General features: G+C 40.5%; 1 protein-coding gene and 1 long non-coding RNA gene across 9 annotated transcripts in view; one reads left to right on the top strand and one right to left on the bottom strand.

Moving 5' to 3' along the window:
• Nucleotides 1–16,782, top strand: part of POMT2 (protein O-mannosyltransferase 2) — a 44,871-nt gene that overhangs the window by 16,655 nt on the left and 11,434 nt on the right. For 4 of the 8 annotated variants that reach the window (XM_083447987.1, XM_083447992.1, XM_083447993.1 and 1 more), the window contains exons 14-22: nt 2,981–3,072; nt 3,500–3,576; nt 5,837–5,908; nt 7,527–7,586; nt 7,737–7,842; nt 9,215–9,355; nt 10,762–10,876; nt 13,255–13,368; nt 15,646–16,042. In XM_083447987.1, the coding sequence (XP_083304113.1) occupies nt 2,981–3,072; nt 3,500–3,576; nt 5,837–5,908; nt 7,527–7,586; nt 7,737–7,842; nt 9,215–9,355; nt 10,762–10,876; nt 13,255–13,368; nt 15,646–15,715 (847 nt within the window). In that variant the 3' untranslated portion in view covers nt 15,716–16,042. Of the gene's footprint in view, nt 1–2,980; nt 3,073–3,499; nt 3,577–5,836; nt 5,909–7,526; nt 7,587–7,736; nt 7,843–9,214; nt 9,356–10,761; nt 10,877–11,474; nt 15,606–15,645; nt 16,043–16,782 lie in introns of those variants that run through there. The other 4 variants (XM_083447989.1, XM_083447988.1, XM_083447990.1 and 1 more) reach the window with 3 other exon arrangements.
• On the bottom strand, nt 9,280–12,371 carry LOC310681468. The gene is made up of 3 exons (XR_014513331.1): nt 12,232–12,371; nt 11,395–11,587; nt 9,280–9,399 (listed from the first exon to the last, which is right to left on the bottom strand). It is a non-coding gene; the product is annotated as an uncharacterized lncRNA (long non-coding RNA).

Below are 16,782 nucleotides of genomic sequence, written 5' to 3'. Positions count from 1 at the left end.
TGGATTCGAACCGAGGTTGCTGTGGCCACAACACAGAGTACTAACCACTATACGATCACGGCAAGCTATGCAGGAAATAATAACAATCGTAATAGTAATAAGACAAGCCCCATTGCAACCAGCTCACTGTCACTCCAGCATGGTAATGAGTTCTTTTCTAGTTCCAAATATGGTTGTCTGTCATATCCCTGAGTATGAGGAAAACACATCCATAAAATCTTTTCAAAATGTGTTTGAGAGCATTTCCATGCCATCCAGTGTTCTTTTCCTGATTGCGCTATTCATTTTGCCTGCAAAGTATTCCTTTATTTATCTATCTCACACAGCTGCCATCACTTGTTAGGGATTATTATAGCTATTATTATACACCCACCTTGTGGTCACCAAACTGTCAAAGGATTAGCTACTCTTTTCCCACTTCACTTCAACTCTTACACTCATTTACTTATTTGTTCAAACCTGTTTCCCCTTCTGCCACCATATATATTTAAATGACTGGTTAATAATAAACCTCAGATCACTCACCAGTAGCTGTGGCAAAAAAGTGCGAGGCACCACTTAAAAGCAGAACAACAATGTAATATGCGTTTTAGCTTTGATTAACAAATAATAAAAATGAGGGGTTATGCTTAGTTTGAAAGGTTACTATATAATGAACTTAACCTGGCTACTGTTACTTTAAAATAACTGTCCATTCTGCCAGGTTACTATGTTACTGCCACTTTAAAAAGATACCACTGGGAGAACCATTTCCTCCTCTCCTGCCCCATTTAAACGAAGAGCCAGAAACCTTTTCCTTGGCCATCATGCTCTGAACACTCTCAGGCTTCAACCCAGACCCCTGCCCAAGTCTTTAGCAGGACACAGCAACCACATTTACCTCAGGCAGTGCGCAGTGCCTGCAGACCCTTGGCTTCTAAGTGCCCTCTTGGGACCTCTCTGGCTCAGTGGGGCGAGGCAGAATGTCCACTGTATTGTTCAGCATAGCCCCATATCTGTCTACCTGTTCCTTTTTGAGCACAGTCTCGTTTCTTTATTAAGAAATAGGACAAAGTAATTGAATATTAGGGCCGAAGTCCAAATGTCGCTTATCTTCTGTCCCTCAATTGTGCTGCCTTGTAGGTGTTTGTTTACTATAAAAGTCCCCACTATTAATTTGGATCCTAAGATAAGTTCATTTAAGGAAGTTCACAGATGGAAGGATTTTTGCCCCGTCCTTTTCCCTGTAGCCACCTGCAGCCTCCAAAACACCTTTCCAGAGGTTGGGGGGGACCCTCCTAAGCAATGTAGAATCAGGCATGTGATATAGCAGGAGGAGAAGGCAGGAATCTTAAGTGAATTTCCTTAAATGAACTTGCCTTGTATATGCAGTGTGAGAGAAAGCATCAGTTAACTTCTAGCAGTCATTTATTTCTCTTTTATACATAGTGTTCCTTAGCTATCCTTCTTACAAGTTTTAGTTGCCATGCAATTGTCTGTACTAAAAGCTTTGTAATAGCAGAAAATTCTCCTCTGAAAATGTTTGGCTTATTTACTTGCCAGTTCACATGTTTTGAACAGTCAATATAATTGCTCTCTAACAAAAAGGATCAATGGACTTTTTTGTTGTGGAAGTTGCTAGGGAAGAGCAGGTGCGGGGAACAAAAAGCTCTTCTGAATGCTTTGGCTGTCTTCTGCCTGCACAATGGTGTATATGTGTGCTTCGGTCTCTATGTAAGTGGATCTGCTTGTCAAGGCTGAACTCGTAAGGCTGTCAAGCCCGGACATCTTTTAGCTAGAAAGGCAGTTAACCTGAAACCATTGTGATAATTGAGCATTAGAAAATGCACTCTTTCATTCCAGGTCATTCCACTTCAGGAACCAGCAAACTAGCAAGAGAACAATGTACTTAGATAAAACCAATTTTAAAATAGTTTAACAAGACATATAAACACAAGAAACAGGGGAACCGTTGCCTAGTAAAGATTAAATGAGTGTGAGGAGCAGGGAGTGTGGTTTGGTTTCCAGAGTATTCCTCATGTAGCGAGAGCCTGGCTGTTACTGCATATACAGTTTCCCCACTTGACAGCAGATTGTTCCTCTTAGTAGGATCACCATGGATGTGCGCTATCCTAGGTCTGTTTGTCACACTTTACAGATGTAAAATTATTCGCATGCCTTTGAAAGGATGCATGAGTCTTCCTTTGAAATGGGGGGGGGGGTATACATTTATGGCACCCTGCCAAATATGTAATTCACCAAGATAGAGTTTCTAAAGCTTTTCTTTAAAAAGTGTGAGCTAGATGCATATTGCCAATTCTAATCATATAACTTGTTTCTTCTATTTTAAAGGCTGTGTCCAGTGCTTGTATAAACAAGGCCACTGTTTGAACTTAAATGTTTAAGTCAGTGCTTTTTTTTCTGGGGGGATGTAGGGGTACACATACCACTAACCATTTTGTGAATCTAAATTTGGCCTCATTGAGGGGCAGTATTTCAATATGAGTTGGAAAATGAGAGTTCCACTAAATATTTTTTTTTTAGAAAACAAAGCACTGGTTTAAGTTAAGCAACTAGAACATAAATATATGTGCGCGTATATATCTTAGAGAATGGTGGTGATGATTTATTAATTTTATATACTGCTTAATTGCCAAGGTGGCTTCTCAATGATTTACAAGTGTAGAACCATTTACAAAAACACACCTAATTAAACACACAAACAATTTAATCAAAGCTTTAAAATAAACATCCACAATTAAAATATATCAAAAAATAAGCCCATTAAAAAGCACTACAATTAAAACAGTTACAACAGGAATTCAACATGACTCTTGATTCCCTTAGATTGTCTTTTGGTTCAGTGTGAATTCTGAAAGGCCAATGTTTCTGTAAGAAAAGGGTCTCTGACACAAAGAGATGTTATGGAATATGAATGCAAGTTGGGATAGACAAGTTCAGAAGTTTTATTGATGACTTACTGATGGTTCTTGTTTCACAGGGGCTGGGAGCAGGTAGAAGTCACCTGCACTCCATATCAGAAGGAGTCTCCTAATTCTCTCTGGAATGTTGAAGATCACATTAATCCCAGGTGTATGTGATTGAATGTACCTTTTTGTCATCAAAATATTAAGATTTCCCCTCCCCTTCCTATTGCTTGTCGATTTTGAAGAGGGAAAGCTCCATAAAGCAGTTGAAGCAAAATATTAAGAATTGGAATTCCTGGATAATTTCCCAGTGGCTGGATTTGAGTATGTCTTTGTCATACTCACAAGGAAGCATCTTGAGATTCTAGTTTGACATTTTAGTGCACAGCAAGAAAAAGTGGGGGAAAGAAGGCTTTTCAAGATATCATGCTGCATAGGTTTGTTGTCCTTTTTTTAAAAAAACCAACAACCACCTTCTGACCTTTGCCCGCACCGGGGTACTAATTTAAGGCAGAGGGAATGTCTATGTATCATTAATGTATGTACTTAATCAACATGTGAGATCCCACTTTAAACTCTCTTCTTTTCCATAGTGCCCAATATCAGTTTGGATGTTCTGAAACCTTCCTTTCCAGAGATTCTGCTGGAGTCTCACATGGTTATGATCCGAGTAGGTAGATTGGCTTGGGTTCCATTTTGTTTGTAACTTTCTTTCCTTTGTAGAAAAACACTCCTTTTATTTCTGTGTTAACTGTGCCAACTTGGGTGCTATCTGGAATAGAAGCAGCATTATGGGGTTCAGGAGGTTTATGTTTAATAGTGCAGTTCTCGAGACATCTTGTGTGATCAGTGAGGGTACTTCACAAATCTCTGGCATCCATCAGATATGGGGAAGACTGCGCCAATAAATGAAGGAAGAGACATATTGTGTGTGCTATTGATAGCATGCTGATATAAGTAATAAAGCCACACATTTTTAAAAGGTATGTGCAGCTCTTCTGCATTTTTCATGTGTGCGTGAGAATGCTTATGGATCATAGCTGTCAACTTTTCCCTTTTTTTTAAGGGAAATTCCTGTATTCCGAATAGGATTCCTCACAAGAAAAGAGAAACGTTGACAGCTATGTTATGTTATGGAAGAGCTGGGCCCCTGGAGTATTGTGTCCAGACAGCTCCTTGCTATTTGAGACCACCAGTTATCATTGTGTCCAAGATTTTTGTCATCCTGATTCTGACTAAGAGTCAGAATTTTCCCGAGATGTTAAGAAACGTTGTCTTTGTGTAGGTGTAAAATTTATCTGAAGCTGTCAAACGTAACAGCTGAAGAAATAAAAAACTAGTATTAACTCTCTTTCATAGCAATGCTATTAATACGTTCCTCTCGACAAGGAAGCTATATTATTTATATTTGTTGCTTTTTCTAAAAAGCAGTTACCAAAAACAACAACAACCCAGAACCCTCAAAGCTTCCCACACTGATATTGTAAGAATGATTCAATTTATCTAAACTAAAGATAGTTTCTTTCCAGAGTGAAAGCAAACCTGGTGAGATCTTGTGGGAGATTTCACAATAAAGGACTGTAGAGATCTTTTCTTCAGGGAGGTTTCTGAAGCCTTCCCCTTTGGATAGTGATCTCATTAAATTCTGTTGCGTGAAAGTTTTTAGGCTGCCTCCACTAGAGGGCAATGTGAATATATTTGACAAGAAATAGAAGTTCATGTGTGCACGCATGAACGCAGACTAGCTTTTGAGCAAATGCTTGTTAATGTCATAAGGATTGCCAAAGGTCCATCAGTTCTAGCATTCTGTCTCCAGTGGTGCTCTGCCTGATCTCCCTGCAAAGCTCACACACACAGGGTTATGATAACCATCTCTTGTTCCTCCCCTCTGAGACAGAGGCTGCCTAGAGAGAACATACATTTGAAGAAAATATTTTGCAGGGGAAAGAGAATTGTTCTTGTAAACATGAGTGTCTGTCTAAGGCTGTGTGCTCCAGCTCCAGCAGCCAGTTATACATAATGGTTTTTAGCCAGTTTAAATTAAATGACAAAGGCCCTCAATGTACAATCTGGCTAGAATATAGGTGGTTAACTGTGATAAATAGTTAGTATATACCCTTGTTAGATTCCTGCCTTAGCCCTTCCTGTAGATACTGAATAAAATCAAGTTTTGCAACATATTTAGCTTTCATTATTATTGAGCTATAGACCTAGTCCCTTGCCCTGCCATGTGAACTCAGAACCTAATGCTTGTGTTTCTCTGATTTTGCTGCAAAGAACCTCTGATTTGATCCAGCATTGTTATTTCAGGGTTTTGAATGTTTGGGCTATGGAACTTCTGCTGCTTAACCTTAGAACAAGCTATTTCCCTCAGACATTTTTCTAATAAGAAGCAGGTCTCTGAGAGACACAGCAGCCTTAGCCTAGGCACCTGGGTTTAATCTGTTCCACTACTATCTGGGGAAGCCTAGCATGCCTATGTGAACGGCATTTAGATATTTTCTCGGGAAATTCGTTCACTTCTAGACTACAGTAACGGGAGTGAATTTCCCAAGGAAAGATCTATATGCCGTTCATCTAGACATGCAAAAAGACATATTGACTTTTTGCAAAAAGAGAGGTCTATAACTTGCATACAGATGCAAATCTGGAGGATAAGTCTATCAACAGCTACAAGTTTTGATAGCTATCTTGATTCAAAGGCAGTATGTCTATCAGCTGATGGAGAACAGTAGTCAGAGAGGGCTGTGGCTCTCACGTCCTACTTTGTGTAACAGGATTCTGGAGTATTTATGCACTTTGTCTGATACAGCAAGGGTCTTTTTAGTTTTCATTTTACATGTAAAAGCTTGTATATCAATATATATTGAGGGAGAATATTTATTGCAGCATAGCTGTTAACTGAATATAGTTGTTGTTTTTAATTGTAGGGGAACAGTGGCCTCAAACCAAAGGAGAATGAAGTGACATCCAAACCCTGGCACTGGCCTATCAATTACCAAGTATGTGGTTAAAACAAACTCTGAGGCACAGTAACTTGTTTAACTTCATGTTGTATCTCATTGTTTTCAAGGTAACATTGTGAATAGCTGATCTTCAATTGTATCTGGGAATTTTTCGGAAGGCTTGCTTTAAATGGCTTTTGCAGAAAACCAATTCTGATTTGCCCTCCCGTGGTTCTTGCTGCTAAGGAACGACATGTTAAATAACCATTGGCTCCCAGACAACAGGGGCTGCTGCTGTGCGACTATCGGAACAGCAAAGACTGAAATAGTTTCTAATATAATTATGAGGTTTGATTATAGAAGCTACACTATTGTTACTCTGTTTATTTCAATTTATTACCCATTCTTTGCAGGTTACAACAATTAAAACACAGCTTAAAACAGTATTAGTACAACTTAAAAAATCACAAAAAAATCACATCTCAAATGTCAAAGGCCAGGGTAAAGAGGTGTGTTTTCAGCATTTGCAGAAAACTGCATAATGAAGTTGTCAGACTCACCTCTATGGGGAGGGAGTTCAGCAGGATAGGGGGCTGCCACAGATCATGCCCTTGCCTGGGCCACCTCTCCCCCAAAGCTTTTGAGAGTGGCAGAACTCCCAAAAGGGTCTCCTCTGCCAATCTTAGCACCCAAGAGGATCTGTTGGGAGGCGTCTTTCAGATATTTTGGGCCTGGGTCATTCAGGGCTTTAAACACTATTGTGGGTTTTAAATGTAGGGCTGTACTATTGCATTGGAGACACTTCTCTGTCTTGTAATGGAGGATCCCTATGGAAATCTTTGATCTTATGGATTTTTATTGGGGTTTTTAATTTTTTTTATTTTCCATGCCAAGTTACAACATAAGATAAAAATAAAACAAACCATTAATAAAAAAACTAAAACAAAGGGGGGGGGGGAGAAAAGAAAAAAGAAAGAAAAACAAACAAGAAAAACAATGACTATAACAAAACATAACCAAACATGCATACATACATTTTGACTTCCTTCCATCCTTTAGCGACTTCACATTTTCAATTTTTCTTTTTCGTTGTATTGTATGCATATGTACATTTATTACTTCTGGTTTTTTACCTTTCATAACTTACTTTTTTCTTTTCCTTACGCCTGCAAACTTCATTTGTCACAGATCAATATATTTATTCCAGAACAATGTTTTTTCATATGCTCTTTAACACAGTCCCATTCTTTTATTAATTTTTGGTCTGATTGTCCTCTTAAGACTGCCATTAATCTTGCAAAGTCTGTGTATTCACATAGTTTGATTTGCCACTCTCATACTGATGGAATTCCCCACCCCCTCCAATTTGTCGCATATATTGTCGCATATAGGAATACTTTCTTTTTATCACCAGGAATATCATTTGTAATTAAGCCTAGAAGAAATGCTTCTGGCTTTTTAATAAAGGATATTTTAAACATTTTTTTTAATTCCTCATATATATTATTCCAAAATTGTTTGATAAGTCCACACTCCCACCACATATGGTACATTGTTCCGGTTTCTTTCTTACACAGATGTTTATTGTTATGGAAACCTCAGGCTTAAGGTAAAATGTAGACTGAAAAAACCTGTGTGGATCACATGCTGATGGTGGCCATCGATTTCTCCACAGGGCCTTCGTTTTTCTGGAGTCAATGAAACAGACTACAGGGTTTATTTGCTGGGAAATCCGGTAAGGAGAATATAGTTTTTGTTTCCATAGGTGGGATGAGGGAATTTGGCTTCCCTCCCTTCCCTCCAGATCGGTCCTCTCATTCCCCTCCCTGTAGTTTTATGGCGCCTTTTGTGCATCTTTGTCTACTTGCAAGGCTTTCCCTCACAGGTGATCTGGTGGCTGAACCTAATTACTCTGGGATTGTATATCACAATGGCAATATTCGTTTCTGTGGCCATGAAGAGGGGAGTTCGGCTAAAAGCTGAGCACAGAGGTAAAGTACATTTCCTACCTTCTGGGTCTATAACCTTCTCTTCTGTTTTATAAACATTATGGCTTCCTGCTGCAGATCTACTTCCACTGTCCATAAGAGGACACCGAGTGCAGTGTCAAAGGAATCGTGATAGCAATGGGTGGAGTGCAACAGGAGTGGAAGACTTTGGGCTTTCAGATTTCAGCGGCAGCTCCCCTACCTCTTACTTTCCATTTTAGTCCTTGTTGCGATGCTCCTTGTGGTGCCCTCTCAGCTTGGCGCCCAGTGCAGATGAACCACCATGCACCCCTAAATCTGCCTCTGGTAACAGCTCACAAAGGTTGATTTGCTGGATTTTGGCCTAGTTTTTAAAGAGACGTTCTGGTCCTTTCTAATTGCAGGAGGCAATTAGACCACATTCCCTTCAATAAAAGTTTTTTTATTTGTGCATGTGGAGCAGGGAGATGATTAGTGTTGACCAAGCAAAGAAAATCCAAGAAACTTGAAGTGGAAAAGCTACTGCTACTGCTCTAGGGTTCCCATGACAAGGGAAATAGCCTGAGAGAGCAATTCCTTCTTAGACTTCATATTCTTGGAAATTCCTGATTGGGACTATTCTTTTTGGGTTTTACTGTCTTCCTGATATCTGAAGGATAGTTATCTACTGGGTCTTTGAGAGTTGTTAGCTGCTGCTTATTTCATTTATTGGCTTCTCTGTTGCACACAGTGATATTGTTAATGTTTCATTAACAACAAAAGTTATGGAAAGCCACATTCTGAGGGTCTTAATCAGAATGCTCTCTTTAAACTCTGGAGCTTCTTGGTGAGGTGAATGTCCATAATACCTTCTTTGTTCTGCATGGAATTGTGATATCAGATGAGGAAACAGCTCTCTTACCTAGTTTTCTTAATCTCTGCTGGTTTGGAGCTACAGCAATTGCTAACATACATGCTGGAATTAGATCTGGTAATTTACAGTGTAGCCGGGTTGGCTTGTCGGGGACACATTGCACTGGGCATGCAGCAGTAGTAATATTTTCTCCTAGACTCTAAACTGTTGAAATAAAAACACACAGAATTGTATCCAACCAAGTTATCCCATTCATGCAAGGATTTCCAACTGAACTCCTCCCCGCTGCCCACCTTGCCCGCCCTGTTCTGGGTCCCCCCTGCAACCCTCTGGAGCAGATTTTGGGAGGTGGGAGGACACAGGGAGAAGGAGGGGAAGTTCCGTTGCACAATCAGAAGTCCTTGTGCAACTGGAACAACTTTTTTGGGTAGAAACCAAACCATTTTATAAACTTCATAAAACTGGATTTCTGCTGGAAGCCTTGTGAACACATGTTTATACAGGTTAGGATAAAAAGAATTCAAGAAATGTGTTCTGTTCCAGAGCTTTCTCGAGTCTTGCTACATAGCGGAGGAAGGATTATGCTAGGATGGGTCCTCCATTACTTTCCCTTCTTCATGATGGGCAGAGTGCTCTATTTTCATCATTACTTTCCTGCCATGCTTTTCTCCTCTATGTTGACAGGTAAGTTTCATCAAGTTTCAACAGAATCGAAATGTTAATTAAGACTTTTGAAAGGACACGAATGTAAAAGATCATTGTCACATAGTTGGTTTAAGGTTGATGTTTTGAAAGTTTCTTCAGTGCACTGTACAGTGGTGCCTCGCAAGACGAAAAGAATCCGTTCCGCGAGTCTCTTCGTTTAGCGGTTTTTTCGTCTTGCGAAGCAACCCTATTAGCGGATTAGCGCTATTAGCGGTTTAGCGGCTATTAGCGGCTATTAAAGGCTTAAGGGATTAGCGGATTAGCTGCTAAAAGGCTATTAGCAGCTTAGTGCCTTAGAAAAAGGGGGTGGGGAGCGGAAAAAAATCGCAGGAACTCGCAAGACATTTTCGTCTTGCGAAGCAAGCCCATAGCAAATTCGTTTTGCGAAGCACCTCCAAAACGGAAAACTTTCGTCTAGCGGGTTTTCCGTCTTGCGAGGCATTCGTCTTGCGGGGCACCACTGTATCTTGATCAGCAGCAAGACCAGTTTGGTCTACCCTTTGATCTGGGAGACTTGGGTTCAAAAGTCAATTCTTATGGGGTAGCCTTGGGCAGCTTATTCCCCAATTCTTGTCAGTTCCGTACCTTTTGATATGGACATAAGAATGACCTACCCAGAGGATTTTTATGACAATCTGTGTGGTAAAGATTACATTCTACTGCCACAAGTGCTATAGAAATCATCTGTATTTTATAGCATTCTTTGTTTTGCTTCTTATGTTAAGGGTATCAGCAAGTGGGGGAAAAGTAACTCCATCCAGAAATACACGCCTGCTGGCCACTGTCTAGCATAATCATCAATGTTTCTATATTAGCTTGATGATTCTTTTCTGAAAGAAAGGAAAATTAAGTTACGGATATTAGAATCAATATAGCCATGAGAAATTCAAGATGAGTGATTTTTGATCTTAGGCTTATTTTAGTAGGCACTAACTTACATGCTTCGCTTTGCCTGGTAAAAGAAAGAATATTAGCTTTCTGCCACTGGAAAACTCCATCTGATTGAAATAGAATTGATTTATCTTGGGGAGAGGGGTTGATGGGTTGATCCTGGGCTGTGACTATACATATTGATGTGATTACTGATACAGTGGTACCTTGGTTTTTGAACGCCTCCGTTGACGAACATTTCGGTTTTTGAATGCTGTAAACCTGGAAGTAAATGCTTCAGTTTTCAAATACGCCTTAGAAGTCAAACATGCCATGCAGCTTCCACTGAGTGCAAGATCCTGGGGCCTAGCTATCGACTATTGAGTTTTTGGTTTTCGAATGTTTCAGAACTCGAATGGTCTTCTGGAACGGATTACGTTCTAAAACCAAGGTACCACTGTGCTTTCTAGTTTCAGTGTACCTGGCCAATCTTCCTTTTTCTCTTTCTCCCTTAGGGATTACATGGGATGTATTTCTGAAATTTTGTGCTGGTGCTCTGTCAGCCAGCATCCAATCTAGGAAGGTTTACAATTATGGAATAATGGTGCTGATTCTGCTTAGTATCTACAGGTGAGAATTGGTTCCTGAATAGTTAACACACATCTGAAGGTTATTTTTGAGGGGAAAGGCCTTGCATCATTACCAAACCCTGAAAAATGCTGACAAGTAAGCAGGAAACCATGTAGGGAAACTCCTACAAGACTGTTTCCTTGTGTGGCCCATTTTGCTGTCACCTTAACGGTTCTTGATATTGACTAATGCTAACAATCACCCATTGCCCTCTTCAGAAACTGCCTCTTCCCGAAGTGCTTAGGCAGCAGCGATCTTAGTTAGCAGCTTCATAATGGCTCAGGTGCATCTCTCATTGCAACGTCCCAGGGCAAAGATGACGCAAGCTTTTCTTTCACAATTTCCTGTCCCCTTTAACTGCAGAGTTTAGTGGACAGTGCATCTTATGTCCTCCATTTGGTTCAACCCTCTAATATGTGTGAAAGAACTTTGATCTGCCTTGCAAGTTTGCCACTGCCAAAACAATTGAATATTTCAGGGTTCCTCAGTGGTATATCAAGTAGCTCTACACCTTATACCTACTGCACCCAATTATGTGCTCTACTGTTGTGACGTTGGGTCTCTAGGAATTTGATTCATGTTTAGATCTTTTCCACAGCTTCTACCTCTTCCACCCTCTCTCCTATGGAATGATAGGACCTCTGGCTTCTGATCTCAACAGCCCAATGGCAGGGCTTAGGTGGCTGGAAACATGGGAGTTCTAGATACAGCCTGGGGGGGAAAGGGAATAAACAAGAAGACAAGTGGTGAAACCCACTGCACAAGAGCTGTGAAGGATTGTTTCCCCAACAGCATTTCTGCGCTGAAGCAGTGGACTGTCAACTTTGAGGTCTGAGAAGAGGAGGCGGCAACTATGAAGGAGAACCTCTCTGTGGGTCCTAGAGCCCCATTTACTTGAACCTGCTGCTACTTAAAAGTTTGAACCATCCAAGCAATATGTTAACTGTCCCACAGCCATGGGCTCCACAGTGGTGTCATTTTGTGTGAGTTGGAGGACGTGTGTGTTTTGCAAGGGTATCTCTCATGTCTGCCTGTCTCTGCTCATAAGGGATTTAACAGAGCTCAGGAAAGATCAAGTGCGTGTAACAGAGGAAACAGTCTTCTGAGACCAGGATAGTTAATCTCCAATAACTTCTTTTTACATGAACTTAAAAGTATTTGTGTACATATGGTACGTGCTCCTGGGAGAGTCTTGTGACTGCTTTTCTAAGTTCAGGGACTTGGACATAAAGCATAAAGCTTTCTGCGATCCAGTGCTCTGTCTGCCCGTCACACAAAAGGCAATGAGTTGTTTTTGCATAAAGCCTTTGCTGTCTGAGCACAGACACCCATTCAGAATAGCCTTTAACAGTTACCTGGAAGATCTCGTGCAGAAATGAAGCTGCAGCATTCCATTCATCGGATTATCCTTTTGTTTAAGAAGCTCCAAAGTAGAGAAAGATGTTTTTATTATTATTATTTAGGTTTCCTGCCCTAAATTCCTCTGACAGTGAGGAATGGTGCCTTTGAGTGAGTGTGTGTGTGTGTGTGTGCATGTGCGTGCATGCGTGCTAGAAGTTGAAGACATAATGTTAAAGCTTGTGCTGAGAGCTGTGATGTCACTCATTCTACTAATTCAGTTGCCTACTAACACTTCTTCCTGTGGGGAAGCTTGTATCTCTTTAATGAATGTAGAGTGTGCAGAACATGCTTCTAACTGCTATGGTACAGGAATGTTGATTTTTTTTTTTTGTATAAATGCATGTGGGTTTTTTTTTTTAGGAGGAATTAACCTCTGTGTCATATGCTATCAAAAAAGGGAGGGATATAGCTTGATAAGCAGAATAGAGCTCTTCAGTTGCTTAGTGGGAATCCACTTCTGCAGCGATGTCAGAAAAGTTTGACAAAAAGGTTGAGCAAGGCGTTCCCCTGCAAAACGTTCTTTTAATTCCATCTCTTGTTCTCTGGAGCAAATTCGGCCTTGGCTTCTGTTAAATTGGTCCCCTGAAGCTTTCTTTTGTACATGACACAGAAATTGAGGCCACCCAGTAATTCATTTTAGTGTCTGTGTTAAAGCTTGAAGCCTGCCACTTCCTATCCCTCTGTGCCATCATCAAAGGGCTATCTCTGTTGGCATGGAGACGATATGCCAACATTCCCAGGAGAGGCTGGATGAGGCATGTTGGCTGCTGTCAGGCTGCCAGGTCCATTAAGAAGGGAAACACAAGACTGATTTAGCTGGTCTGGCTTAACTAGTTTAAGATTGTCGTGACCAGCCTTTTAGTTAGCAGAGATGATGATGGGTTCCAGCCTTTGATTTTAACTCACTTGTTGACAACTGGTGGAAATTGCTGAAATGAGTTACTGGTTTTGATATTATTACCGTTTCCTGTGTGCAGGAAATACGCTCGTGTGGCTGACCTGACTCCTCAGATATTATATATAGAAAAGAAGGGAAGTCATGAAAACTTCCCATTATTCTGCATCTTTGTTGCTGGGAGAAACAGTAGATTGTAAGTACAATAGAATATAAGCAGTAACAATACAGTTGATAATCATAGAAAAGCAATGATAGCCAGCTGTTACTAAGCGGACTTGGCCGTCTTGTATTTCACGAAGCACTTGAGTGTTACTCTTGACTAGATTTCCCTGAGGTTAGGTCCCATCATGTAGTCACTGAACTATTCAATTTTGCCTTTATTAGTGAATTCCATGTTGTTGTACTTTTCTACAGCAGTTAAATATTGGCAACCGCTGTTGCTTTTCGGAGAAGGGAAACCCATTTCTTTTCCCACCCCCTGAGATCAAGAGATATTGATCAAGGTAATATTTCTGCTACTTAATTCAATTATTCAGCAAGGCTATCTATACATTTCATCCTTGGATTCCGCAGTACTCCAGTGGGTGACTGTTTATTGTCGCCTTCCCTTGCATTCTGAGAAATCTCACATCCCAACATACACCTGTATCCCTACACTATGAGTGCTGTCCCTAGCTGAAAGATGCTGCTGTCCTGAACAGCTAATTCTTTTGAAGTTTTTCTGACAGGACTGCTTTACCACAGTAGAAGGGGATCATGGATACTAAACACATAGAATCAGAATCTTTAAAAAAGTCAACAAGTGTCAGGCTTGCCATTCCTATTAGCTGTCACTCTATGGTACTGGTCTTCCAATACTATCTAGCTCTATGTCACTCTATGACATAGAGCTTTCAGGCGTTGGAAGAGTAGCACCAATATAAGTAAGCAAATAAGTAGGTTCTGTGGGCAAGATCTGTGGTCTGGAGTTGTTTTCAGTGAATGTGCCTTAGCTGGGCAGCCGTTATGACTCCACTGTGGACAAGTGGCCTTCCATGTGATAAATGGTGTTGATAGGTGTCGGTGTCTCTAACCCATTAGTGTCTTTTCACAAATCAGTTCATGGATTATAAAAGGGCTTTCGTAGCTTAGCAACTCACCTATTCCATCACAGTTCTAATGAACGACCCCCATTTTTTCTTCTTTAAAAACTCCCAAAGTACCGGTATTTGACTCAAAACAGGGTATGGATCAGATTATGTGTTTTCTTGAGTGCAAAATATCCCTGTAGAAGGCAGACCTCAGTGGCTCTGCAGATATCATTCATTATGTTTGAAGGGTAATAACATTTACAGGATCAAGTTTGCATTTATAGGATCATTGACTTCTCTACCAATGGCTGCATCTACATGGCCTAGACTCCAGATCTAGTAATCAGAACTGCCTCCCCTTCCCCCTCCTCCAGTAGTCTTACTGGCACCCAGAGAATTCTGTTGTGATGGAATATGTGCCTAAATAAAACTTGTGTCTTGGGCAGTTTTTTTTCTTCCATATTAATGTAGGACTAACAAGTATTATTCTACAGTATTCCTTCTAGGAAGGAAGGAATAAAAATCAGCAATAAAAAATTTCTGATGTTCTTCTTGTGGAATGACGCTATGATAGCTCATTCCTCGGCAAGTACCGTGTTCTGTATTGGTTTCTCGTTCTGTGTATTATGGTCAAGAACCCCATGTCCAGAGTGCGGCAGATAACATTTCTCAGAAACTGCGCAAATGTTATTTACATAGAGTCCTAAGTGGTAGGTAAGTAGAACTGAACTACTCATTCAGAAACATTGGCCAGCCCATCTTGAATCGTATCACTTCAAACTGAAAATGGAGGCTCAATCACATATTTAAAAGTTTCTTTACTTAAAAACAAGCAACCTTTCACATATACAGCTAGCATATCAGGTAGGCCTGGCTAGAACCCTTCTCTGTGACATGGGAGCTTTTTGCAGGCAGGAAGTTCCTGGAGTGGAAGAGCATTTGCGCCACCCGTCACCTCTGCCCTGAAGTGAGGACCGTGCCACATAGTGCTCCTGAATCTGTAGTTCATCTCTTAATGCGATTGCTTTGAAGGAGTGATTTGGTCTCTGCCCTCGGCATCTGTGTGTCTGTAGTGTCTGATGTAGTTATCTACTGCTCCTGGGCAGATTCCTGCATTATGAATTTGTCTTATTAATGCTGCTGATGTTGAAGTGTGTGTTTGTGTGTTGTATGTGTCTTTTGTACATTATCACCATCTACGCATTTCAGACTGAACCTGCTTCAGTGCACTGCCGTGTAATGGTACTAAATGGAAGGATAACTTGCCTTTGGACTGGCACTGGCTTTTGTAAAGGGATTGACTGTAAATGGGATGGAATTTCCATCATACTTTTGTAATAAATAGCCTTTCTTTCCAGTGTCTTGTTGATTGCTGATTGTTATTATTTTTCCTACTTCAGCCGTCAGGATCAGCCTGAAGCGATATGGACTAGATTAGTGCAGAAAACACTAATGCTGGTCATGGTATAGCCACAGTTCATGGCCATGCTTGCTTTTCCTGAGTTCCACCAGCAGGAATTTAACTCTCCACTCCTTGGATTAAAAAATGTACACATATAGGACGAAGAGTTGAGGAGTGGGGAAATATGTTTGTACATACAGATCCTGTGGCAGCAATGGTTTGCCATGTTTTGGTGGAGTCTCTTTGATTCCTGCCACTTCTTACTGGTGTTCACTGGCCAAAGTTTGATACCGAAGGTCAACAGTAGCCTTTTTGGTCTACAGTGGAGTTTCTCATGATCCCATTGTTGGCACTTAGTTGCTGTTAAAACACAGGTCTTGATCCATTTGGGAAGACAGTAGTCTGTTTGTTGAACTCTTTTTCTGTTGCTTATTGCCCTTATTACTGCATCAAATGGATTCTCAAAATCAAAAGGGTGCTGCCCGTATCATAAAATGCAGGTGCGTGCAAATTGAGACCCTTGCTGTAGAACAGCAAGTTCAAAACAAGAATAACACTGATATAATGAGGTAATCTGACCGTTGTGCATCCAGCTGAGGAACCAAGCTGAGAGCTTGGAATAGTTGGCAGAGTAATATTCCATATGTCAGAGCAATAAAGAGGGCTATTGCAATATAGGCTTATAGTGAGAAACTTCATTATAGATTATTTAATTACTCACTCCAGAGGGAAAGTGATAGGATCATTTTAAAAAATACATTGTATATTGGCAAACTCAGTGATGGCTCTTCTTTGTTCTACCCCCACACACTTGCCCTTTTTGTTAATGGTAAAACCACTGGCATGATTGCCTAGAAAATTTGCTTTTCAGTGTCACTGAATATATGCTAATTATGGAATGGGGTAGGCTAGCAATTCAGAAACGGTGCAGCTAGTGTTACCTTAACCAGCTGGTTTGTTAAATAGCCATCTTCTAAAGCTTGAATTGGCTTTTAGAATCTAATGGTTTGTGTGAAATAAATCAAGATTCATCCAAATTCTGAATGAGCATGTCCAAATACCACAGGAAGTTGGAAGTAATCAGCTCTCTTGTTTGACATTTTCCACAAGGATGCCAATAGTGTCAATTTAGCAA

Source organism: Podarcis tiliguerta, assembly GCF_965153285.1.
Source record: "Podarcis tiliguerta genome assembly, chromosome: 1".
NCBI classification, from domain to species: Eukaryota; Metazoa; Chordata; class Lepidosauria; order Squamata; family Lacertidae; genus Podarcis; species Podarcis tiliguerta.
Note: the sequence above shows the minus strand (reverse complement) of the source record. Positions and strands in the feature narration are given on the sequence as shown.